The sequence below is a fragment of the Amphiura filiformis genome, chromosome 6, assembly GCF_039555335.1.
Source record: "Amphiura filiformis chromosome 6, Afil_fr2py, whole genome shotgun sequence".
Lineage (NCBI taxonomy): Eukaryota > Metazoa > Echinodermata > Ophiuroidea > Amphilepidida > Amphiuridae > Amphiura > Amphiura filiformis.
Genome location: NC_092633.1, coordinates 31,601,251 through 31,626,382, shown reverse-complemented (window position 1 = coordinate 31,626,382; position 25,132 = coordinate 31,601,251). Strand labels below are relative to the sequence as shown.

Below are 25,132 nucleotides of genomic sequence, written 5' to 3'. Positions count from 1 at the left end.
CAACCACAAAGGTATGTCCGTATGCACAAAAGAGTTAGACCAGGTCTAAAGTTAGACCTGGTCTAAGTGGAATTTAGTCCCAGGAGAAAGGACATTTGCCTTTACATTTGCTTAAGTTATTTTGTATTATTTTTTAACAATGCATTCAAATCTTCAGAATTTGCTATAAATAAGGAGTTAAGAATCATTCCTGATGAAACTAAATTCCACTTAGGCCAGGTCTAACTTTAGACCCAGTCTAACTCTTTTGTGCATACGGACCTTAGGGCTCATATCGTGCAGACCCCAACTTAAGCTCAGCTGTATCGCATTGCCATTTGCACTCCAAAATTGGCCTGTTGCAATACAACAAGTTCATTTTAAATGATAAGCATTCTTTTGCACATCATATTGCAATTTTCAAATGACATTGCACCTCAACTCAAAAGTAGAGTGGATATGGTGACACAAGTTGGAATAGTTATTTTGAGGTCTGTTCACATTTGTCTCAAAGCCCCCGCACACATTAGTAAAATCGCCCACTTTTTGCGCATTATTCATTTTTTTTTTTTGCTGTTTTATTTTTTTTTCCAATTCCACCACATAAAAATCTCACGTCTGACATCGTCAGACGTCAAAATAGCCCAAATCGTAAACCTCAATAAAACTCTTCATCTTCACCACAGTAAAACCTCCTTGAGAAATGAAAAGATGGTTTATTCTTGGTAAAAAGCTCATTCCACAGCTAAAAAAACGTATTCCACATTAGGCTTTTAACTTGGGAAGGGCTTTAAGATGACCTATTAAAGATGGCCTTTGTATTTACTAAGCAAACACAAAAATGCTTAATGTTATAAATGTGTTTTGGTTTTGGTCAAAACATTTGTTATCAAAATGTTTTATAACCCTTTATATAACCCAACATTTAAAAGTTCTCTGTTAAACGTTTTGTGTTTGCTAAAATACTTCAAATTTAACATCTTCATAAGTTAGAAAAGTCTAACTAAATTAGGAAAGTGCATTAATTAGGTCAAATAGAATAATGCAAGATTGTGACCCAATATTTCAAATCTTTCAATGATCTGGAACTGAAAGTTATATACATGTCCTGGTTTTGTGTACCATAAAGTTTCTGAAGTTTATAAAACCATCTGCTCTGCTCACCACACTGTACCTTCTTCAGCATACTTCTGAATGCTTATCTCTTTGGAATCACCTTCAGAACTTTCCGTGCTACATCTTTTCTACCGCAGCTTCCTAATGCTTGTGACAAATTCTCCACCACTTGCTTGACACCATGATCCGGGTCTTGTCTCTGTCGCCAACTAATCAACATCTTATGAACAGCGGTCAAAATGTTGGTTTGGTTTTCACATTTCAAGCGGTAGATTTCAGAGCTGTCAAATTCTAAGTAGGTTCCAAGCTGCTCCCATTCATGGCCAAGCTGCCCAGCCAGATCTAGCAAGCACATGTCAGTAAGCACCTTATCAATTGAAGACTCTGTAGTATGTGAAAACAAAATTTAAAGAAAAGTTTTTAATTTAATCTGGTACTGACAAGATCATAGCACATAGCTTGAACTAAGTAAGACGTCTAGAGCTTCCTCTCCATGAATGTAACAATATTCAACTCTGACCATGAATGTTTGGACACCTGACCACTTGTTTAATATTGTGAAAAGTCATGCATGGAATTGTAAAGTTACTTAGGCAATATAACCAAATTAGTTCAATCTTTTGATCGAGCATTGATGCTTGGTCAATCCTTATTATTTATGATATATCAATTAATCAGCTATATTTGTACGTCATAGATTTTCAATACAATTTTATCAGTATTCTGATTAACATTAATAACAAGCATCGAAGCAGCATTGACGGTTGATCCAAAGATTGAACAAATTTGGCTCTGGTGCCTTAAATTCAATGACTTGACAACAGTTGTTTTATCATTTTTGGCCCTATTTTCCTGCTTACTTCTTGGGATGCATGCATGCTTACATGTACAATGTATATCCTGATATGGCCAGAATCTTGTTCTAGTGTTACAGGTCAAGTGGACAACTCACACACCCTGCCCCCTTTGCATCCAATTCAGTTTGCCTTTCAGCCTTTGTTATAATTTGAGATGTAGTTTAATATTTATAGCCAAACAAAATCAAGATTTTAGTTTCTGGTAAAAATAAATCGCTGAAATTAGATTCAAAAGTAGTGATGATAATGTTAGACAGAATAAGCTACATAGACAAAACAATCTGATGCAAGCTTGCATGCATATTATAACAATTATAGGCCGGATACATGCAAGCCAGTATTCAAAAAATATGTTTACAATGATTATAAAAATATGATTGTAATCATGATATGATCAACGGGCAACATGCTAACATTTCATGGTCATGGGTATACATTGTAGGAAAGGCATGAGCCAAAAATGATGTCATATAAATGGATAGCACAATGCTCCTGCAACACTTGATTTGGGCCTTATTTTACATTTACCATCAAATTTGAGCAAATATTGTGTACTAAAAGAACAAGATACTTGGTCCTATCCTCTATGTCCTATTTTGATACGGAGATTTAAAAAGGTAAAGACTCTTAATTTTGATAACTACCTTTCAGGTATAATGGTGTTTTTTGCATATATAATTTCTTGTTAGCACTTTATGGCACAATATAAATGTTGGTATGTATATATGGTATGAAGTTGACATATGAATAACTCAAAAAAGCATCTGTAGCCGGGTTTGCTGTGGCAAATTAAAGAAGCCTTACCATCCTTACCATCGGGCTCAAGTCTTGTGATGGAAGCAGGAGGGCTCACAGCTTTGAGCAGTGCATCTAAGGAATAACAAAACAAAATAACTTAAATAGAAATGAAAATACATGCATAGAAGTTGACGGAAAGAAAAACCAGGATGGTTAATGGTTTTTTTCACATGCAGCAAAGACCTGCAAAATATGCCTAAGACTAGAAATCAAACCTAGTTAAAGGTACCTTGTTGTTAGCTGATGGAAAGGTGGTGCAAGAAAACATGTTATTATCCAGACTTTAACATAGTTACTTTTATTAAGGATTCAGTAATGTATGTTACAAGGCCAAGGGTTTTCATGCACTGGCTATCCTTAAAAGTCTGCAAAAGTCTGTCTATATTCATCCACCTGCCTAGACAGACTGACCACATCAGGGACTGCCTTTTGAGAGCGACATCGATAGCTCTCTACTGCTCTCCTTAAATCTGATACAGGAGAGTGATTTTTAGCCTCTCCTAGTTGACCATTCTCTACTTACATTCTATTGTAATGCTTTAAACAGCTCTCCTTGAAGACACAAGTAGAGCTTATCAATGCTCTTCTACAAGTCCCTGCCACATAGTTCACAATGCAAAAGTATTGCGGTAACAAAAAACTGCCAGTCTTTTTAAAGCTCGCTGCCTTAAAGGAGGATTTTGTGATCCTAGCATCCTCTTTTTATGACATTTTTCAGTAGATATCCACGAAAAAAGCTTATTCCCAAAATTGCAGTTGATTCCGATTTTGCGTTTGCAAGTTATGCATGATTATGTGTATTAGACTGCTCCATAGGCCACTGTTGTAGTTTCGTTCTGGTATACCAGAACAAAATTCAAAGTTGACGATATTTTTGCTAAACGAATTAATCTGCAAGAAATTTTTGGTACATAAACTTTTTTTGAGAAAAGTGGGGGATGAGGCTGTGGATCACGAAATGCCCTTTAAAAAAAATTTTAAAACAGTGGGACATTACTTTTAGAATAACTGCTACCACATACCCCAAACAGTTGAGACAAGAGTAAGGTTTTTATGCTAGCATTAGGAAAAAGGTTTATGGTTAGGATGAAGGTTAGGATTAGGGCAATGATCATGATGATTTAAAGATTGGGGTCACAGCCAGGATTGTGGTTGAGATGGCAACCATTATTCTAAATTTGCTTTTACCAACTTATAACTTACCTTGCAATTTTGTCTCCACTATTTTTGGAATGTCCACTTCAGTTTGGTCTAAAAAATAACGAAGGAGAAAAATAACAACTTTGTTAGCAAATAGACAACATTTGATAATAATGTATTAAAATCAGTACATCAGATGTTGTTGTCACATTAAATATTATCATAGTATCACCAGTGAGTTAAAGGGGAGTTATGTAAACTTAAGTTTGTTCAGCATATATAAGGCGGAAAAAATAAGACTAGTCCTGTCCAGTACGTGACTTCTCTCTAGTCTGAAGGGTCGCCAGTCCGAAGGTTCTCTAGTCTGAAGGGTCGCTAGTCCGAAAAACAAATTAAGTTCGCTAATTCGAAGGTTCTCTGGTCCACATATAGAATTAGGGTCAGTATTAGTATTAGGGATAGGGTATAGAGTTAGGGTTTGGGTTAGGGTTAGCGTCAGCTGCCTTATTCTATATTCGGACTAGAGAACCTTATTTATTATTCGGACTAGCGAACCCTCGGAAAAGCGAACCCGATATTTGGACTAGCAAACCTTTTTCAGAATTCGGACTAGCGAATGGTAAATTACATGTTCGGACTAGCGAACCTTCAAACTAGCGAACCTTCAGACTAACGAACCTTCGGACTAGAGAGTTGTCACCATCCAGTAAATCATATAAACAAATTGGCTTGGTTCCTGCTTCCTGAAAACATCTTATAGGTGTCTTAGTCTAGCAAACACTCACAAACCTATAAAAACTTATACACAGATGATGATAACTCAAAACCTGCATTGATGTGCCATGTTGCTGCTGCTACTTATCTAACATTGCACATTTTCAGTCACGTTTTCTCAAACGTTAATATGTGACACAATCTGGTCCATAGAGACCAATGGCAGCAAATTTGAAATTGAGATAAGGGCAAAAATATGGAGTAAAAAACAATAAAATACATAAAAAATAGACATTGCAAAACTTCATAAGTTTAGAACCAAGTATGTTAGACCTTTGGTGTTTTCAGTGTATGATATGGTTATAGTGACTCAATTTTCAAAAATGCCTCCTTTGGACTCCATGGACGAGATCATGTCACATATACTCTAATACCAAGAATATGCTGTCATACAAAATCAAGAATAACTTACGAGGTAGTAATCTCACAACAACCACATCCATTTCAGGCCTCTTGTTGTAGTCTTTCTCCCAGCATTCTCTCATGAGGCAAGCAAGCTTCTCGGGAATATCCCCAGGAATCGTAGGTCTTGCGCCATCACACACTGCCCTCATCACCTTGAAATCGCCCTTGATATCACAGTATGGCACGTCTGTTGAACATATCTCCCAGGCTACAATCCCGAAGGAAAACACATCTGACTTACGAGACCTTCTTTGGTGCTGAATAACCTCAGGAGCCATCCAGCCGCAAGTACCACTCCCCAAAGTTGGCTGGGTGGCATCCATCACTTTTGCCATGCCTAGATCCCCTAGTTTAAGAGTGAAATTTGCTGATATCAAATAATTTTGTGATTTGATATCCCTGTGAATTTTAGAACCAGAGTGTAAATACTGAATGGCGGAAGCAGCTTCAAGGACCCACCTCCAAACAAGAGGCTCAGGAAGACGAGATATTTCCCCAGATTTTTCTTTGTTGAGCCTATATCTGATCAGAAAGTGATACAGATCACCTTCCTCTGCAAGTTCCATAATGATAAAGGTCTTGACTTCATCAAATGCATATACGCCATGAAACTTGATTATGTTTTTATGATTTAGACTCTTCAACGCTCTTAATTCTGTATTCTCCATGGACATTAAACGTACCTTTTTGGCCGCAACCTGTATTGGTTGCTGACCAGCAAGTATTAACTCACCTCTAAACACCTGGGAATGACTACCTACAGCAAGACTCTCAAATAGAGTCAGCTTATAATCTTTACTACTTAACAAAACATCTTCGGCCATTATTAAGTAGTGCATTAATGCTACCCTACATCTATATTTTTCATACTGAATCAAAACTTAATGTATCATCATAAAGCACCATTTTTATTGACCACTAAAGTCAGAAGGTAATCCTCTCCTTGTTGTACCATGGGTAGACCTTGTTCAAATATGCCGAACACCTGAATAAAAAATAAATAAAAAGAGACAATTTAGAATATTAAGGATATCCAAGAGACTATCAGGCTCTCAGTCACGTGCGGATGGGAAAGGTGTAAAATGAAATCTAGTGCCTGACCGATCAGATTGGTAGCTTCCGAATCAGGCTGATTATTAGCTTATCAATGGTGATCGGTATCGGCCAATTTTTCCTTCATCCACCGATGTAATGCACCGATATTAAATGGGGGTGATCGAATGATTCGACGGACTCAAGACATCAGGGCTTCAGGGGGAAAAGGTAATTGAACTTAAAATAATCATGGTCAAATTAAGTATTTTAAATTAATATGGGAGTGTTGTTTTTATGCTCAGTGCATACATAAGCATGGTACTTATTTGCGTACAAGTACCCTTTCAACATAGGACTACGATAGGCGAAATTTACTCATGACCCAATGCAGCCATTGTTTACAATGAGAATTGGTAAACGGTGATGGGATCGGCTGATCAAAGAGGGAATTGATCGGACAATTGTCCGATTCAGATAAGGACCTGATCCGTCACACAATCTTATACTCTACCTCAGGTTTTTTATTCAGGACAGCAGGCAGCTGATGTGTAGTATAAGCAACCAGATGGTGAACTTGATCTCATATGCATGAAGTACAATCAATTGGCAACCTGTAATAAATAAGGTATATATTGATGGGTAAGAAATCAAGAGACAAATGTTCGTAAGCAAGGATGCCCCTCCTCCACAAAATGGTTTGCAAATACAAAAAATATGCTAATAAGGTCATTTAATATTCATGTGCAACTTGACACAAAACTGAATACAAGTGTTCATCATCTTGTATCGCTCAATCAAATTTAGAGTTCATTGGCTATTGCAGCATTGCTCAAACTGGGGATCATTTGAAAAAGGGTCACAAGCAAAAATGTAAGAAATCAATCATGAAGCACAAACATAAATACCAATGATAAATCAACCTATGTGGTCAATCATGTTTACACCACAACTAGCATAACAATTTATGGCCTTTTACTAACTAGAAATCCTGGTATAAAATAAAATCTGTTATTTTATAAATAACTGGATGCCATGAAAGATATAAATAAATACGAACTTGTGTATATAGGCCCCTATATGTGACCACCTCCAACAAAACCAGGAACAAGTCGCCAGACATGTTTTTTAGTTTCAAATTTTTCAAATCAAATTTTGGAATTCTTAGATATTATCCATATCTTGAAAAGTATATTGATGCTTTAAATATATTCTTTTGGTATCATTTTTAAAGCTTATTGTCTAGTGCTAACATTTTAATTCAAATTATGAAATTGGTTTTATCAGAGTGGGTTACATATTTAGTTGCTTAGGGTTGTGTTTTTTTAAACACAACATTGGAGGGTATATAGCATGCTAATTGCTAAGTGTTTAAAATGAAATGGCCTATGTTTTGTAAATAATGAAATGCTGGAAAATAATGAATGATGAAATAATTGCCTCATTGTTGTTTTAATAAATGTTAATATGGGAAACATTATAACATCGACTTTCATTAGATTAAATAATCTACAGAGGTTGCCAATTAATTTCAAGACTTTTTTCCCAAGTCAATATCCCAGCAAATCACCACCTCCGGAAATTGGGCCCCGGACTTCATGCACTAAAGGTAAGTACCGTAAGTTACCATTGCGCCATGCTCTCCTATAATAATAGTTACACATTCGATGCTAGAGTACGTTGCTATCGTTTTTCGGTCGGACAGTGTTGACATTTTTTGCAATGGATGTTAATATTCAGGGCTGTCAACTTTTTGGAATTGCTTGGCGTGAGACAGAGGCGTACCAGGATTTGCCGACTCCAATGTTCATTTTGTACCATGAATATTTGAGCCACGGCGCTCGGGAATGAGAAAAGCGGGGGGGGGGGTAGGAGCAACAAATTATTCATGATGATGCGTGAGATTTTACTCATTTTCCAGCTTTTTGCGTGAGATTTACTACCTAGGCGTGAGATTATACTACCTTGGCGTGAGACCTTGGCTTTGCATGTCTTCGCGTTTACGTAAAAGCCCGTAAAAATATGCAGTACGTGCGTAGCAACTTCCCCTGCCGGGGGTCACTCCCATTGTGGCCTGTACACCATCCGCGATAATGAAAACGCGTAAAAGGGTCGTTTTTTAGTGGGTAGGCACGATACGCTGCGTGTCGCGTTTAGGGTGTCAAAAACATGAAAAATTGGGGAAAAAGGGTATCAAAATTGCAATTTCTAAATACGCGGAAATGAAATTTAGGGTATGAAATTTGATGTTAGGAATGAAATCCCTGTTTAGGATGTCGTTTTAGCCAAGGGTTAAATCCTTGTTTAGGGTGCTTTTCAAAAGTTGATTATCGCGGATGGTGTACAGGCCACAATGGGAGTGACCCCCCCGGGTTCCCCTGTCACTGATCGCATTTCATGGGACAATCGGCCCTCATATCATTATCGGGTGCTGCTGAGACTTTGACTGTGTGGAGTACAAGTTCATTCATGAAATGGGCAATGACAAATGACTGAACTGAATGGACATGATGGATATGGACTAATATGATCATGTCTGATGTGGATGCTGAAAACGTTTAAATGAAAAACAGTCATGCAATGGCATGTCAAACATAATAGAAATTGTAATCGTTTACATGATTTGCAGTATTCTTGTCATGATAGTATACTAACATTGTTCGTGGCTGCAGGAGTCCAAATCGACATTCTTTCCTAGGCTTTTACATGTAGTTTTACTGTACAGTTTTCTTCTTGGCAAGCAGTGGCTTTTTTCGGGAATTCCCTTTCCTGAAAAGGTGAAAAGGTCGTCCCTTCGGGTTGGGCGGTATTCATTATATACTTCCGGTACGTCTGTATACGTTCGGGCGATATTAGATATGAGGCAAAAGTTTTGTGTGTGTCCGTCTGACCATTCGGGCTGATTACTCCTACTATCTCCTAATCTCCTAATAAAAATTCCTTTAAAAAAGGAATGGGCGCCCAACTGTTTGGATACTTTTTTTTTCTCTTTAAAACAATAATGTAATATTAGCATAGAAAGAAGTCCATTAATTTTGTATTTTAAACAAAGAATATACGCACAACATTTTATCCCTAACATATCAGAAAACAATAATAAAATCAAATCCAAGCAAATTGTGGTTTTATTTCTAAGCTGGGCATACTTTTAAGCAAAACAGTTGCGAAGTAAATCTAGCAAGACCGAAATTAGACGCTCTTTGCAAAGTCAAGCCAAACAAGAGAAATGTGTCTGATTGGGGAAGGTGTTCTGACAATCCAAATATAAACTTAGTCCACCTCATGACCTGTAACAATTTGTGATTGACATTACTTAATTCACCTCGGATGACTTTGATCTGACATTCAACTTTTTCGTTCTTACACCAATCATATCCATAACAATTTAACTCTTACAACTTCCTGTCAACTCTCTAATTTAAAACTCTAAATTTCTGTCTGTTTGCCTTTTCTGTCTACAGTTTGTTACAATTATTATGATAAGCAAACATTGCTGGGTAGATAACAGGATTTAGTTATTTACTTAATCCAATCATGGAGGTAGTAGGGCCTATAGCTACAACCTTGGCGAAAAATGTTGCCACACCTGAGCGTTAATTGGCCAACATCCTTCCCCGCTCCCCTATTGCAATGTTGATTTGGACAAAATCGTCATCATTTCTACATTACAGTCTCCCAACATTGGAAAATGGGGTGGGTGGGGAAGGGGCAAGTGTAATCTGAATGTGCATTTGCAACTATTATACAAAATAGTACGGAACTATCCCATATTTAGCTTCGATTGCGTGCTTTTAACACCAGAACGTGCTGGTGTGGCCCTGGTGTGGCAACGAATTTCCGCCAGAGTTGTAGTAGGCTTACTACCTCCATGATCCAATCATGGCAATAACGTCAATTTTGGTCTTCAGTGTTTTAAAATACAACAATGTAGAACATGTATAATTAATATGCCGTGTTGTTTGCATACAGTTTTCCGCCCAATTGTGCCAGCATATTGCAACTTTGGCAATAACCGCTATATAGATTCTATGGTAATTAGCAAACAAAAGCCATCAGTAGAGTCCTCGTTAATTGATCTTATCACTATGGACCACAATAGTCTCATCCCAATGGCATAGTCCAATAACCTCAATTACATAATCATAGGCCTAGTGCAAAATTTGACCTCAAGTTGCAGAGTATGAGTTTGTGTACCCAAATTTTCAAAGGATGAAAGTAGGCCTACAAATGTATTAGGGCTTAAGAACTGTTCCCATGATAGATGAGCATGTTGTGGATCCTAGTGTATGGTCAAATGTCACCGTACAAAGGTCAGGATTTATTTGGTGTTTTTATAAATCCTAATTTTGTATTTTAAACAAAGAATATAGGCTCACCATTTTATCCTGTGCATATCAGAAAACAATAATAAAATAAAATCCAAGCAAATTGTGGTTTTATTTCTGAGCTGGGCATAATTTTAGCAAAACAATTGCGAAGTCAATCTAGCAAGAGTGAAATTAGAAGAATCACTAAGTCATGCCTATATTTTGGCGCCTCCGTAGAGGGCGCCAAAAATAACGTAGTAGTCCCGGGTAGTAGGGGACAATTCACGAACACTTGTTTAGGGGGGGGGGGGCCTGATGCAAAAAAAAATTCATCGCGAAAATTTTTCAGGGCCCCTTTTCAGATCTCAAAAATTTCAGGCCTTCCCCCTCCCTTTTTGACATGAAAATTATGGGTCAACCCCATAGAAAAGCATAATTAAACTCAATTTTCCCGTGAAAATTTGTGGTCAATTTTTCAGGGCCCCCCCTTAGGAGGGTCAAAACTTTTAAGCACCCCCCATTTTGCATCAGCCCCCCCAACAAGTGTTTGTGAACGGTCCCTAGTAGCCTACAGAAAAATACAGTTTTTGAATTGTGAAAAAAAAAAAAAAAAATCCTGTTTTGCCAATTGAAACAATAAAGAAAAATCATGAGCTAAATCCTAATCCTTTAGTAAATTCTAACTGGCAATAAAAATCAAATTTTATTTGGTCATTTGGAAATAAGGGTGAAAACATGTATTTTTAGGGCGTTTTTCGTATGCTGTGACAATCAAGCCCACAGACTTGTACAAAGACTTAATTTAAAGTTATGCATTCTAATATTTGGAAAACACCGTGACATTTTCTACACTTTTTCAAAACCAATTATCTAAAATAACCAACAAAAAAATATTAACATTATTTAAATTATTAAAGGCTAACTCTTAGCCTATACTCAAAATTTTGAGTGCTTAGACTTGTACCAACTAGACTAAAAACAAATTGCACGTGTTTGGCCCATTTTCCCTCAAATTGCAAAAATATTGGAATTTGACTTTTATTGCCAGTTTATCATAGAATTAACTTAAGGATTAGGATTTAGCTGTGTTTCATTTGGCAACACAGGAGAATATTTTTTGTAGTGTTGACAACTTTATAATCAGCACTCTTTAAGTGCTTAGGGGCTGTGCAATAACTGATTATGAGCCTGGGGTTTGGGAGGGGGAAAGGTTATTTTGGCCAGCTGAGGGTGGGGGCAAGCAATTTTTGGCAGAGGGTGGGGCAAGTGATTTTTGGCACACATTCATCGGGGGCCTTTTCAATAAATCATACCTGCGCTGGCAATAATTAGGCCTATCCAGACCATTTATTTTAAGATTTGCAAATTGGGATCCCAAAAATTTGAAATGTGTAGCTGGCATAGGGGGCCTACTGTTTGAGTAGGCTGTTAGAAAATTCAATTTGGCCGCGGGGGCTTTTTCTGAGATAAACTTAGCTTTTCTGAGATAAACTTGGTTTTTCTGAGATAAACTTAGTTTTTATGAGATAAACTTGGTTCTTATGAGATAAACTTGGTTCTTATGAGATAAACTTGGTTTTTCTGAGATGTACTGTTTTTCTGAGATGACTCAGTTTTTCTGAGACAAACTCAGTTTTTCTAAGATTAACCCAATTTTCTGAGATGACTTACGTTTTTCTGAGATTAACTTAGTTTTTCTGAGATAAAGTTTGTTTTTCTGACATAAACTTTGTTTTACTGAGATACACTTTGTTTTACTGAGATAAACTTTGTTTTTCTGAGATAAACTTGTTTTACTGAGATAAACTTTGTTTTACTGAGATAAACTTTGTTTTTCTGAGATAAACTTTGTTTTTCTGAGATAAATTTAGTTTTCCTGAGATAAACTTTGTTTTTCTGAGATAAACTTTGTTTTCCTGAGATAAACTTTGTTTTTCTGAGATTTTGGTACCTTTGTCATTGTCATAGATGTGCTAACATAGCCTGCTAGTGGTTCAGCCGAAACCTGTGTATTTAAGACAAATTAGGCATTCACATGAATCTGTAATTTATATAATGAGAGTATATAAATTAGCTACATGTATTTGAATGGGGCTTCAACTTTGTCAATACTGCTGTTTCCTTCAATTTTTGCCAAATTTTTCGTTTCAAAAATACCAAATGACAATTTGAATGACTTATCCTTAACCTTCACTTTTTAGCAATTTATAAACAATTTTAATTTTTTTGAATAGGCTTTTAATGTAAAAAACGTTATATGAAAGTATACATTTTGAGAAAGGAAATAATGCCAGAAATGCAAACATTTTATAGTTTAGAAATTCAGAATTCAGGAAATAACAAAATTTTGAGAGACTGGATTTGCCCACTCAATTTTCAGCAAGGTCCTCAAATTTGTTCTATAGCCAAAATAAAAATATCCCCAGAACCTTGCAAACTATAATGCAAATTTTGGCTACAATGTCAGTGCATACTTTGGCTCTGCTCTTGCCTTGCACTAAACCTTTGGCAGATATATAAGTCTGTATTTATACCCAAAGATTATACCGACTCAAACGTAAGGGGCTATCATTTTCTTCGGAAGGTGGCAGGGGTCATAAATTTTTGGAAAGAAAAACAGGGGGGTCATAAAATCTTTGATTACCAAAAATGAAGGGAGTCACAAGATGACCACAGATAGTGTGTTTATTTTATTCAAAAAGACTGATTTCAATACAATTTTAGCTTGTTTAGGGGTAAGGTGTATCGGTGGTGGGGGGTCATAAAATTTTTGTTGACAAAATAGGGGGGTCGCAATTTTATTGACCCCAACTTTTTGTAAATTTGGGACCCCCCTTCTTCCGAAGAAAATCATAGCCCCCTAAAGCTATCAAAGTAAATCCGTCATCATGGTTTATGGCAGGTAACCGGGTACCCGAAATTGCAACAAAAAAAAAAAGTTTTTTATTTTTTCGGTTTTGTAGTGTCGGTGGACCTAGACCTAGACCTAGACCTAGACCTAAGGTCAACCATGAATGATCCTAGCATTTAGGTCTAGGTCCACCGACACTACAAAACCGAAAAAATAAAAAACTTTTTAAAAAAAATGTAATCTCGGGCGGGTACCCGCATGCCCGCCCGAAAATGCCAGCCTTACCCCCCACCCACATCCGGGACCCACATACCCTACAAGCACCTGATCACAACTGGCATCTGAACTTGAAAGCTTTTTCTCATAATCCCAGAAAAATTTAGACCTGACATTATTTTCTTTAGCTGGTATGAATATAAAATGTATTTGTTTAACTAGCATGTCTTGGCTCAGGGATTGTTACCGTACAAAAAACATGACCTCGATTTGTGAATAATCGAAAAAGATGTTACACATGCAATGGTGGGTTGTTGAAGGCAAAAGTTGCCTCAATTTTAGGCTTGTATTGAAGTTATTAGTATAAAAACATACTTTTTTGTACATGTAGTTGGTGATATCATAGGCTAAAAAAAATCTGAGCAACACGTTTCAGAGAAATATTAGAGAAATACATTTTATGCAGAAAACCACAAGCAGTGCTTTTCATCAAGTAAATTTTATTGGAATCAATAGCCTCTATATTTATTTCAGATAAATATATGTACATTATTGATATATAGTACAGTACATTCATCAACAACTTGTGGTGAAGTATAGCAAACATTTGTACACAAGTTATGTTACATGATTTGAATCACATGAAAAAATAGTTGTCATATACTTAAGACAAGACCTTGGACACTCTTCAGAGCTAAGGAATCACTTTCTTATAGGCCTTTGCTAACAAAACACACACAATACCATTTTTTATTCTGATGTGGTAATGATGTCAATGCGCTGAGGCAGCTGTTTCACACGTACATCTATACAGCGTCTTTGAGCGTGTGCATATGTATGCCTGCGCTTTGAGCAAAGCTAGTGATTTCAAGCTGCGCCCAATGAAATGTGCAATCCCTTACAAAAATGGCACGCTTTTTTGCAAGCGTGCAGCATGAATGCGCACACATGTCGCATCAGGGTGAAAAATGGTATAGGGTGGTCTTTGCAGCCAATGGGGGTCAACCCTTCAAATAAGCTTCTGATTCCCCATGAAGCCACAGCCCCGGTCCCCCCATTTGCTCTTGTTTTTTTGTTTTCAAACTTTAGGCCCCTAATTGACAACATCAAACCTCCAAATTAAATTTATTGAAGATCACACTGACTGACACTACATTAGTCAGGCAATAGAAACAAGTTAGTTTGATCTATGGATTGACCCAGTGGCGTGGCGTCATAGAGAACGCGGGGCACGTGCCCCCCATCGATCTGAATTTTTTTTAAATCCCACAGGAAAATTGCCGAAAAATGGCTTGTGCCCCCCCATCAGACCCGGTGCCCCCCAATCATGGTCGGTGCCCCCCAATGTGATGACCCACGCTCGCCACTGGATTGACCATCAATGCTTGGTCGATCCTTACTATTAATTAAATCAATTAATTGACTATTGTTAATTGTGATAACATATGAATCCTTGCCTGTATTGAAATTATTGACCAACATAAATTTAGCGTTAATTCTGATTAATTACCATAGTTGTTAGTTCATTAATAACAAGCATCGAAGCAGCATTGACCGTCGATCCAAAGATCAAACAAAGTTGGTTCTGGTGCCTAAAAGTCAATAAATCAACAATAAAATTGGAATTGCATGAATGACCTGCAAACATACATTTTATATGAAAAATTACTACATCTTCATCAACAATTTAATGTTGTTAAAAATATGATTGTAAAATATTTTTGGCAAAACATTTTTCCATGTTTGAAGCACATTTTAATATCATTAATATACCCTTTATATCACCTGATGTTTTTTGTAGATTTTTTTTCATATAAAACATTTTCATGACCATTATACAACCCAACAAATATTTAGAAACATTCTGACCAAAACCAAGACACATAATGTTTTAAAAACATTTTTGTGTTTGCTGGGATTCACTTAATGTTTACTGTGTTATGGAAGTATATTAAACTTTTCCCATGCAAAACAATGTTGTAATTCACAATGATAGAAATATAAAAATATTAATGATAATAAAATGAAAGGGTCTATTTCATTAAAGCCATATTATAACATTTCTTTAAAAATACAGGGTGTGATTGGTGCTTTCTGAAAAAACCCCCAAGGCAATGAAATTGCGAAGCGGAGAGAGCGAAGCGAGCGGAGCTCTCGCCTGTTGCGGCGGGGGGGTCCAGGGGCCCGCTCAAGGGCCCCTGGTGGGGTCCAGGGGCAACGCCCGGTGAGGGGCGAGGGGCGAAGCCCCAAGCCAGAGGGGTTTTACACACTTGAGCACCACTGGAGATGCAATTTCATGGGGTAAAATGCAAAATGAGAAACTGTTAAAATACTTCACTTTATAGTATAAAAACATTTATTATCTGTGAATACATACTTCCAGTATCACATCATTCACATACACATGAGAAATTGCATCACCATTTTTGCACAGTACAGTGTGTCTATAAATCATCCAGTCAGGGTTCTAAGGAATTTTCATTTTAAAATTGGAGATTTTCTCATATCCGGAACAGAAAATTCTGGAAATGTGACATCTCTGTTAAGCATTTAGCTCTTGGTCCAGGGCCACTCCAAAAAAAAAATAAAAATAAAAAATAAAATAAAAAAAAATAAAAAAAATAAAAATTTTTTTTTTTTTTTTTTTTTTGAAAATCCGGATTTTTTTTTTTTTTCTTAATCCCAAAATCCGGAAATCCGGAAAAATCCGGAAAAATCACACCCCTGAAAATAGATTAGTATTAATTTTCAATAAAATATTAGCATTTACTGTCAGATATGTCCCCTTTTAATTTTGAGCCGAACAAATGAGGTAAAGCAAAGAAAATCGGAATTTACAATGCATGTCACGCCAGCGGTTGTAATATGGTACGACCCTCTGGCGTTGTGTGTGTGTGTCCCGCACGCCGTGTACGTAGTACTGTGTTGACATCGCATACACGTTCGACTAATATTTCTATCGTAATAATAAAACGCTGATTCAGGCGGTTTATTCAAAATCTCGGATTTTGACAAAACTACAGCACCTAAAGTCTTGATTTTTGCAGAGAATCTTTGTTTACTAAAGTACATTACAATCGTGTAAAAACCTGAATTTAACATTTTTGTGAGGGCGTTCTCCTCAGCAAATGTTATAATATGGCTTTAATAGGGGAAAACAGGATAAGAATACATTGGTATCATCATTTGAATATCACACTTGACTTGACATTAAAGTACTGTGACATAAAATGTATACTCACACATATATGTGACCAGCTACAACAAAAACAGGAACAAGTCACCAGACATGTTTTTGAGTTATAGGCCTTTATTGATGACATTCCCAATTCAATTTTGGAATTCTTAATTTTGTGGTATTTGACTGTGGGATTAGGTGGACTTTCAAATCCTTGAAAGTACTTATTAAAAAAATTAATCAATAAATAACAGTTGAACTATGATAATTCCTATTCAATGCTGTGTAACGAGGAAACTAATTGGCTCATTACTCAGAATAGCAGTTTGGCAAAAATATCAAGGTATCATTTACAAAATTATCCATATCTTGAAAAGTATTGATGCTATTTATATAATTTTGGTATCATTTTAAAGCTTATGGTCTAGTGCTTACATTTTTATTCAAATCATGAAATATCAAAAATGCGACTTGGTCCTGGTTTTGTCAGAGCGGGTCACATATATTGAATGTTTATGAGTACTTGCTAAGAATATGTTCATAACATGCAATATGGACTATTCTATTCAACAGTACTTTACCGAGTTAAATGCAACAGTTCATACTCCATCAAATGAAAATATTCTTTCAATTGTATAAATAAAAACATTTAATATTTGTTTTAAATACCTCACATCATTTAAATAATCTACAATTCTCCAGAACAACAAAATAAACAAGAAAGATCTCAAATATGTTTATTTTACATCACCCATGCCTGTAATTGAATAGGTTTTCATAATTATATGTATTCAAATGGAGTTTTCAGCTAGAAAATCCTGTTAGATTCATGCAGCATTTTGAAATCTTTAACATCTTAAAACATGACCACATTTTCAAATGTGACACAATCTGGTCCATGGAGGCCAAAGGAGGCATTTTTGAAAATTGAGTTAATATAATTACATGTATTACCTTGTACAAAGATCATGCTATCATATACTAAAAACACCAGAAGTCTAGCATATTTGGTTCTAAAAGTTTTGTGATGTTTATTTTCCTATGTATTTTATTGTTTTTTACGCCATATTTTTGCTTTTATCCCAATTTCAAATTTGCCGCCTTTGGCCTCCATGGACCAGTTCATGTTACAAATGAAAATTGAAACAACCAAACTAAACACATAATACAATACATACCACACATTCATGTTGCTAGTTATCAAATCAAGTGTATCACATACTTTTCCAAATCTTAAAATTAATATAGCTTTAATTTATAGTTAAAGGAGTAAAATATAATCATAGTTTATAAAGTAAAATACAAAATGTTAATGAAACCATTTCAGACATTTTAACTGTAAATCAAAAGGTGCTGGTGCCCGCAGTATTCCTCATTCAAATAATTCAATACACTACCTCAGAGTAACTTGCATGACTTTGGTGGGTTATTTTGAACCAGTCATAGTTGCACATGCAGGTACTTCTTTTGAAAATCCTAATCAAGGTACCGGTATAGCAGTCGCTGATAGGATATGCAGCTTATAGACCATGGATAACCTCTATTGTATATGGCTGTTAAATGGTCCAGCACATTCTTGGAAGCAGACTTTGCTAATATACAAATTAATATTATGAGATAATTATACAGAACAAGGCGGTTCTCAAACCACTAGTCTCTCCTGCTTTCAAGATTGCTAACCATTCTGATTCTATGAGATAAAACAGGTGAAAAGGTGGTGTATATTGTATTGACGAGTCCCTGCCCCATACTTATGCCCCGCCTACCCACCCTTATCCTTTAATGCTCCATCCAAGGCGAGACAAAACTAAATAAGGTTTCAATAAAAAACAACACACCGGAGTACGACTTACAACTTGCGGCATGCATACAACACACCAGAGTAATCCTACACCAGGGTACCTCCTATCTAGACCACTAACTACTATCTAGACCACTTACTGCTGGCTATGCTACTCTGTGAGTTCCCCTGGGCCTATAGTGGGTTCGATTCAGTCTACTATGTGTGTCTAAATCTTCATTGTGGTTGCCTTGAGGGATTGGGGCAATTTCCACCCATCCCATCTTATTCCTGTGGCACTCATACCTACTGGACTTTTAGAAGATACTTAAAAGTTTAGATAGATAGTAACGGTATACTTAAAAGTATGTACCGTTGAGGTCGGAAACAAAACAGGAATTATATCACCAGGCACTGTGGTAGATTAGAGCACAATTGCGATCAGCCATATCTGGATCATTGTCCCTATCATATGTTAAGGCATAATTATGGCATGTTGTTATGATAACCCATGACGCAATGGTAAGTGTATAGTTAGATGACGAATCACCCACAGCATGATTGATATTCGCAGTAGCAGTGATGATGTAACAGGATTAACTACCATAGCAATAGGTTAAAACAATTTTTTAATATATCGTCCTGCACTACAAGCAGGTTGTACTCATCACCTGTGTATGTCTGCATTCATAGATTGAATACAATATCTAATCAAAGATACTAATCTTACAGCTGTGAGTGATCAGGATAATATTAATACCGGTATTCTATAGAATTATGATCCTAGTCTTTATCCCTGTTCTTTGACATCTATGGTTCAATGCAGAGGTACCGCATGAAGTGTGTTTTATTCAAAAATTGTTTTAACTTATTGCTATGGTAGTTCCTAGTTATTCCTGTTACATCATCACTTCTAGGGCGAATTCAATGCAAGTTTTCTCAATGTCCAAAAAATCAAACTCTACACGCAAGGTTGAGTGATTTCCTAAGGATGTCAGTAGATACAGAAGTCTTAGACCTGCCCCCAGTGCTCACCACGAACATCACCAAATCCATTCTCGTCACTGGCGTAGCATAACTCATCCTATGGGGGGCACTGACCATGATTGGGGGCACCGGGCCAGCTATGGGGGGGCCTTACACAAGCTAGTTTTGGCAAATTTCATGTGGGATTTCTAAATTTTCAAATTGATGGTGGGGTGCACAATGCCCGACCCCCATCTCCCACCCCCAATCATGTGATGACGATATGCCACTGATTCTTGTAGTCATTCCAGCCATGGAAGAAATCTATATAGATCCATCAAACCTTTGGAATACAGTCCAGCCTTCACCCTGTGCTAATATCACAGAACACTTCAAAATAATGATAAAGCAGATAAACCATCACTGAGAGTGATTTGGTGAATATCAGGTGGGCACTGGGTAATCTCTACTTGAGATACATCTATGCTGCAAAGATAGACATGTCACCCATACAATGTACTTGCTTAGATCAAGAGATATCGTGTTGACAGGGTTAACAGCGCTATTTGACTCCATTTCACCTTTGCCCATGACACATGACCCACCTCCAAACTCAACCACTGCCTACTTCAGAAACATCTACATGTATGCTGCCAAGATGGCCACCCATACTCACTTACTTCAAGAGATATTGACAAGGTTTATAAGTTTAACAATTTAATACTTGACCTTTGACCCACCTCCAAACTCTACCTGAGATTCAGCTATATCTCCATACTCGCTAAGATCAAGAGATATCGCTTTGACACTGTTAATTGTAATTTAACCCTATTTGATCTTGACCCACCTCCAAACTCAACTAACACATACTAGAGATACATGTACAACCATGATGCCAAGATGGACACACATACTTGCTTAGATCAAAGATATCCTGTTGACAAGGATGATAGCAATTGACCTTTGACATATGACACATGACCGACCTCCAAACTCGACCACCACCAACTTGAGATACATTAATGCTCCGACGATGGACACCCATACTCGCTTAGAATGAGAGATATCACATTGACAAGGTAGGGATGCACAGATGGATGGACGAACAAACACCTGACATTTCTATAGCCCCCCCCCCCTTGCCAATTCTTGGTGGGGTACTAATAAAAAACATTTGTCTCAAAGCTGATGAGTAGTTGTTTTTTTTGTTCAATGAAAACAATGGCCTAATAAGAGATCCATCAAGTTCTTGGAAGCAGCAACAAAACACTAGTCTTCTTTCTTCTGCTGATATTATACAAATAATACATTAGATAATTACACAAAATTTGGTCAAGATGTCAATTTAAAACAACACACAAAGTACTATCATACCTGTGAAAATAAATTAAATTCTAGTTGTTATTCTTCGTTTGAGTTGATATTCATTTTGTGCACATGTTGTAAGAAGAAAAGAAATAAGTCTGGAATACTAAAGGCAAGGCCCAAAATAGAACAATAATTGGGATCTTTAAGCATGTTGTACTAGTGCATGAGTTCTCATTTATATTTGTTCGCGGGCCATAGAGGATCCAAATCATTTATAAGATTTGTGTTTGAGGGCCTTGGTTTGCTATGTTTACTACATTACTAAGTACAAGGGCAAAGCTGAAGGGTTCTCAGTATAAATGACCATATGGGGATGTGCTGCAAACAAGGGTTGCATTTTCGTCCATTTGGTATATCAATGACCCCTTTTCTAGGCCAATTATGGAATATGGATGTGGATGAGTCTAAGGAGGGACAAATAGGTATAGTGTGATTATCACACAGAATTGTTTACATTAATTTCCGTGTACCATCTGCAAGGACCCATATAACCCCAATTTTTTCCCCATAATATGATTTGCACATAAGGGAGTCCTGGTTCTCTGTTTTATTTTTAATTCTGTGGTCCCCAACCCATACATATATTTAGTCAAATCCAAGAAAAAACAAAGGTGGGCTACATTCAGACATTTTTGGTAAAAACTCAGGGACAGCATCCTCTTTGCAAAATCTGAATCAATCCCTTTAATTAATCACTCCAAGGGAATCCCTTCAATCATTCCAAGATGCTCATCACTATAAAGTAGATTTTTTAGTACCTCCGTGGTCCGGGTACGTGCTGGTGATCGGCGATTGCGAAAAGTGGCGAGATTTCATCCCCTTATACCAACCAACAACCAACGGGTCAACCGGCTTGTGGTCAAGACCATTGATCAGCATGACTGTTTATCACTTGTGTTTATGCTCGTCGCACAGAACAGACCACGAAAGTAATAACAGACCACAGAAGTAATAAAAATATTACTTTAGTACCCTCAAATATTAGCTACAAGTGAATGGAAATTACACACAGCAACAGGTCCTTGTACCTTTCAGATACAGAAGATGATAAATTTGCGATCATGGTGATTTGAGATATTGCTGACCTTTTTTCAACAGGCTATTGTTTAAGGACAGATACCAATTTTGATATCAATCCATCAGGGCTAGAATGTTGGCACACTTTCACAATAAGATTCTCGCTAAAGTTTCTTGTAAACAGACTTGTGCAAATCAAACTTGGTTTGCACCAACTTGAAAAGCCTATACTTGTAATAGAATCAAGACTGATTCTCACACAGCATGCAACAAATTCTAACCATGTCTATTTTCAATAAAAGAGTTCTTTTCCAAAACTTGCTCAGTCCACCACTACCCCCATATTTCGCATTTACTGTTTAGAGGCATAGATAATATAAACAAGGCAATGTTTTATCAAAAATGAATTCTTTTATAAAAAAAATGTAAAGGGGACAAACCTGTGTTCCCAGGCTGGAGTGCCCATATCTCTTTAGAAGTAATTGGGCCACATTCCTTTATGCAATATTGCTATGAGGGGATCGCCACACCTCCTCCACAGCGAGTATGTTACCTTCCCGGCATTGAATCAAGTCGGTACCCAATCAAGTCGGTACCCAAGCTACCTTGTGATCATGAGTTGAAGTCTTAGACTGCTGAACGACCATGCTCCTATGGAATACAGTCACTATAATAGTAGTTACATTTTACCTTAAAATTGTGACATATAGTCACTCTTCTGTGAGGTACACAGTGGTGGCATACTGAGTAAGTTTTGGGAAAGTACCCTTCAGTCATTTACTTTGAAAAGGCACACATGCCTTCAACAGGGGGGCAACCGTCACTCAGAAGACCCGTTACTCAGAGGGCCCACTATTCAAAAAAAAAAACATCAAATTCTGAATAGCAGGCTTGTTTTTTTTTAAATGACCCGCTAACCAGAAGACCCGCTAATCAGAAAACCTGTTAATCAGAAGGCCCGCTGCTCAGAAAATATTTTCTGAGTAGCTGGCCTTCTGATTAACGGGCCCTTTGCAGGGTTAGGGTTAGAGGGTTTAGGGTTAGGGTTGGATACAGCTCGCCAGTCAGGAAAAAATCTCTTTTACATAAAAAACTTAACAAAAAGCCCACTATTCAGAAAATTCTGACTAGCGGGCCTTCTGAATAATGGGTTTTCTGAATAGCAGGTCTTTTAACCAGAGATGTAAGTAATCCTGAAGAAAAATTACGGAAAATACGGAAAAAGCGCGTAAATTCGGGCTAAAAAGCCCAAAATGGGCTGAAAATAAAAGAAATTGCGTAAATCTTGACTACAAAAAAACCTGAATTCTGTAAAAATACAGAAAACTTACATCCCTGTTTAACTACCGGGTCTTCTGAGTGACAGGCTGCATCGGCCTTCAACTGCTCATCACTGACCAGCTATGTCCTGGTCTCAATTTTATAGCTTAAACTATGTCATCACCATAAATGACAAGGTAAACACTTGAATTATACAGGTAGACTTCTGACCTTTTCTGCAAGGTCGTGCCTATCAGATTGAATCAAAGCCAGTGCAAGTGACTCAACAACTGCTGCAGTTCCCCGTGTTCTGTCCTGTTTCTGTCTCCAATGAATTAACAGTTTGAATATAGCATCTGCAATGCTATGATTCTCATTCTTGAAGCGATCGACACGTTGATAAGAAAGCCCTAAGTAGATTCCTAACTGCATGTATTCAGGGCCAATCTCTTTGGCTAGATCTAACAAGAACAAGTCACTCAGTACATCTTCTATTGATGCCGAAACTCTTCTTTCTGTTAAAGAATTCAAATAAAATTGATCAATGTTTTATCAAAAAAGTCAGAATAATAAAGTCAAAATTTCATTTTTCATTAGCTCTTATCTCAATATATATGTGATGCGATCAAGATATAGCCAAACAAAGGATATATTTCCTTTTATTTCCCTTTTGTTTTGGAAACTCTTAAATTGCTCATATCTTTGGAACTGGTTGTTCAATTTCAATAGGGTTTTCTGCAAAATGCAGCTTTGTAAATGCCTCTTACTTATAAGAAGCTGAAAATTTAATATTTCCGAGTTCCGACTGATTTTGCTTGATCGCATCATATGTGATGTTAATATCTTCACCAGTGAAATAATCAAACTCCTGATCTTTCCAATGTGTGAAATCAGTGTTATAGTTTTCAGCAGAGAACTTCAGCAGTCTGTAAATTTGACACAGTTTATGGCGTATACGGAAGTGGTATTCTGATTGGCTAATTGAATCATATCATCATCATATCTGCATCTCATTCGCTGGTCAAGCTGCGTAGCAACGTGTGACCTTGTTCTTTTTACGTTGAAATCAGACAGGGCAGACGGACACCGCTAAAGTAATTTGCTGAATGGTATAATAATGTTAGAGTATCCCATTTTTTTGTTAGATGTTTGCTAGCCCCAATGGAGACTAGCTCCCCAATGGAGATGACCTTCATCAACTGTTCTCTCAAAACAATGACGTTTTTGATCACATGTGTTCTGATGATCAAAAAGCTCATTTGCATCACCTGAACACTGGTGATCTATAATGTAAGTAGATACTGCAAAACCCCCTCAAGACATCATTTTCCAGAAAGTATAAATACTGAACTCCCATTAAAAAGTTGCACAGGATTGAAAGTCATACTTTCTGATGTCATACATCTAAAATTAAGGTAGGTCATATTTACAAGGCTGGGCAAACAACTAGCAACAAACATCAATTACACAGAAAAACTTATAAATAAGTTTAAAATACCTCATTTTTTTATAAATCACCACTGCAGATGCAGACCTGCCAGCCTAACAAAGTCAGCAAGAGGGACATTGAGGCCAAAACCTTGTACATGTACATAAACCAGGTACCAACAAAGTCAAAGACTTGAGGTGTGCAATACTTTCAGAATTCAGGGAAGGTTTTGCAGGTCTTAATTTATCAAAATAATAGACTAAAGTGAATGCTATAGCAAAATTTTAAAGTGAAATTTGCATCATTTTCTGGTACATGTATTCTTACATTTAAATTTGCCATCACTGAAATTTTCAGAAAGCAGGACTGACCCTCTTTTTCACTTTGGAAAACCCCAAATGAGGGACAGTCCCTCAAAATGAGGGACGTCTCAAAATCGAGGGACAGTTGGCAGGTCTGCAGATGATATTAATAGTGTGTTTTTTTCTTTTATCTCCATTTTCTCTAGAAATTTTGAGTAAGACATCTTAAAATTTAGTTTGGTAACTAACAATAAAATAAAACAAAGACAAACCTTGCGATGCTAATGAAGAGAATCCAAACGGATGTTGCTGATGTTGTTGCTGCTGCTGTTGCTGTTGTAGCTGTTGTTGCTGTTG

At 36.9% G+C, this 25,132-nt stretch overlaps 1 protein-coding gene across 3 annotated transcripts; it reads right to left on the bottom strand.

Annotated features, from left to right (window-relative positions):
- Positions 1–51: 51 nt before the first annotated feature.
- On the bottom strand, positions 52–6,054 carry LOC140155267 (serine/threonine-protein kinase Nek7-like). 3 transcript variants are annotated; one of them, XM_072178025.1, is made up of 4 exons: positions 5,077–6,054; positions 3,954–4,001; positions 2,757–2,822; positions 52–1,479 (listed from the first exon to the last, which is right to left on the bottom strand). In XM_072178025.1, the coding sequence occupies exons 1-4, from the start codon at positions 5,906–5,908 to the stop codon at positions 1,178–1,180; spliced, it is 1,248 nt and encodes a 415-aa protein (XP_072034126.1). In that variant the 5' UTR covers positions 5,909–6,054; the 3' UTR covers positions 52–1,177. The 3 variants fall into 3 exon arrangements, with proteins under 3 accessions (XP_072034126.1, XP_072034127.1, XP_072034128.1); XM_072178026.1 differs by having other exon boundaries at positions 2,766–2,822; XM_072178027.1 differs by lacking the exon at positions 2,757–2,822.
- Positions 6,055–25,132: the final 19,078 nt, after the last annotated feature.

Coding starts and splice junctions, on each gene's coding strand:
- LOC140155267 (XM_072178025.1), bottom strand. CDS start 5,908: ATGCACTACTTAATAATGGCCGAAGATGTTTTGTTAAGTAGTAAAGAT. Junction 4,002..5,076: donor TGTTGTGAGATTACTACCTC/GTAAGTTATTCT, acceptor GTTATTTTTTAG/ACCAAACTGAAGTGGACATT. Junction 1,480..2,756: donor TGAGCCCGATGGTAAGGATG/GTAAGGCTTCTT, acceptor CACATACTACAG/AGTCTTCAATTGATAAGGTG.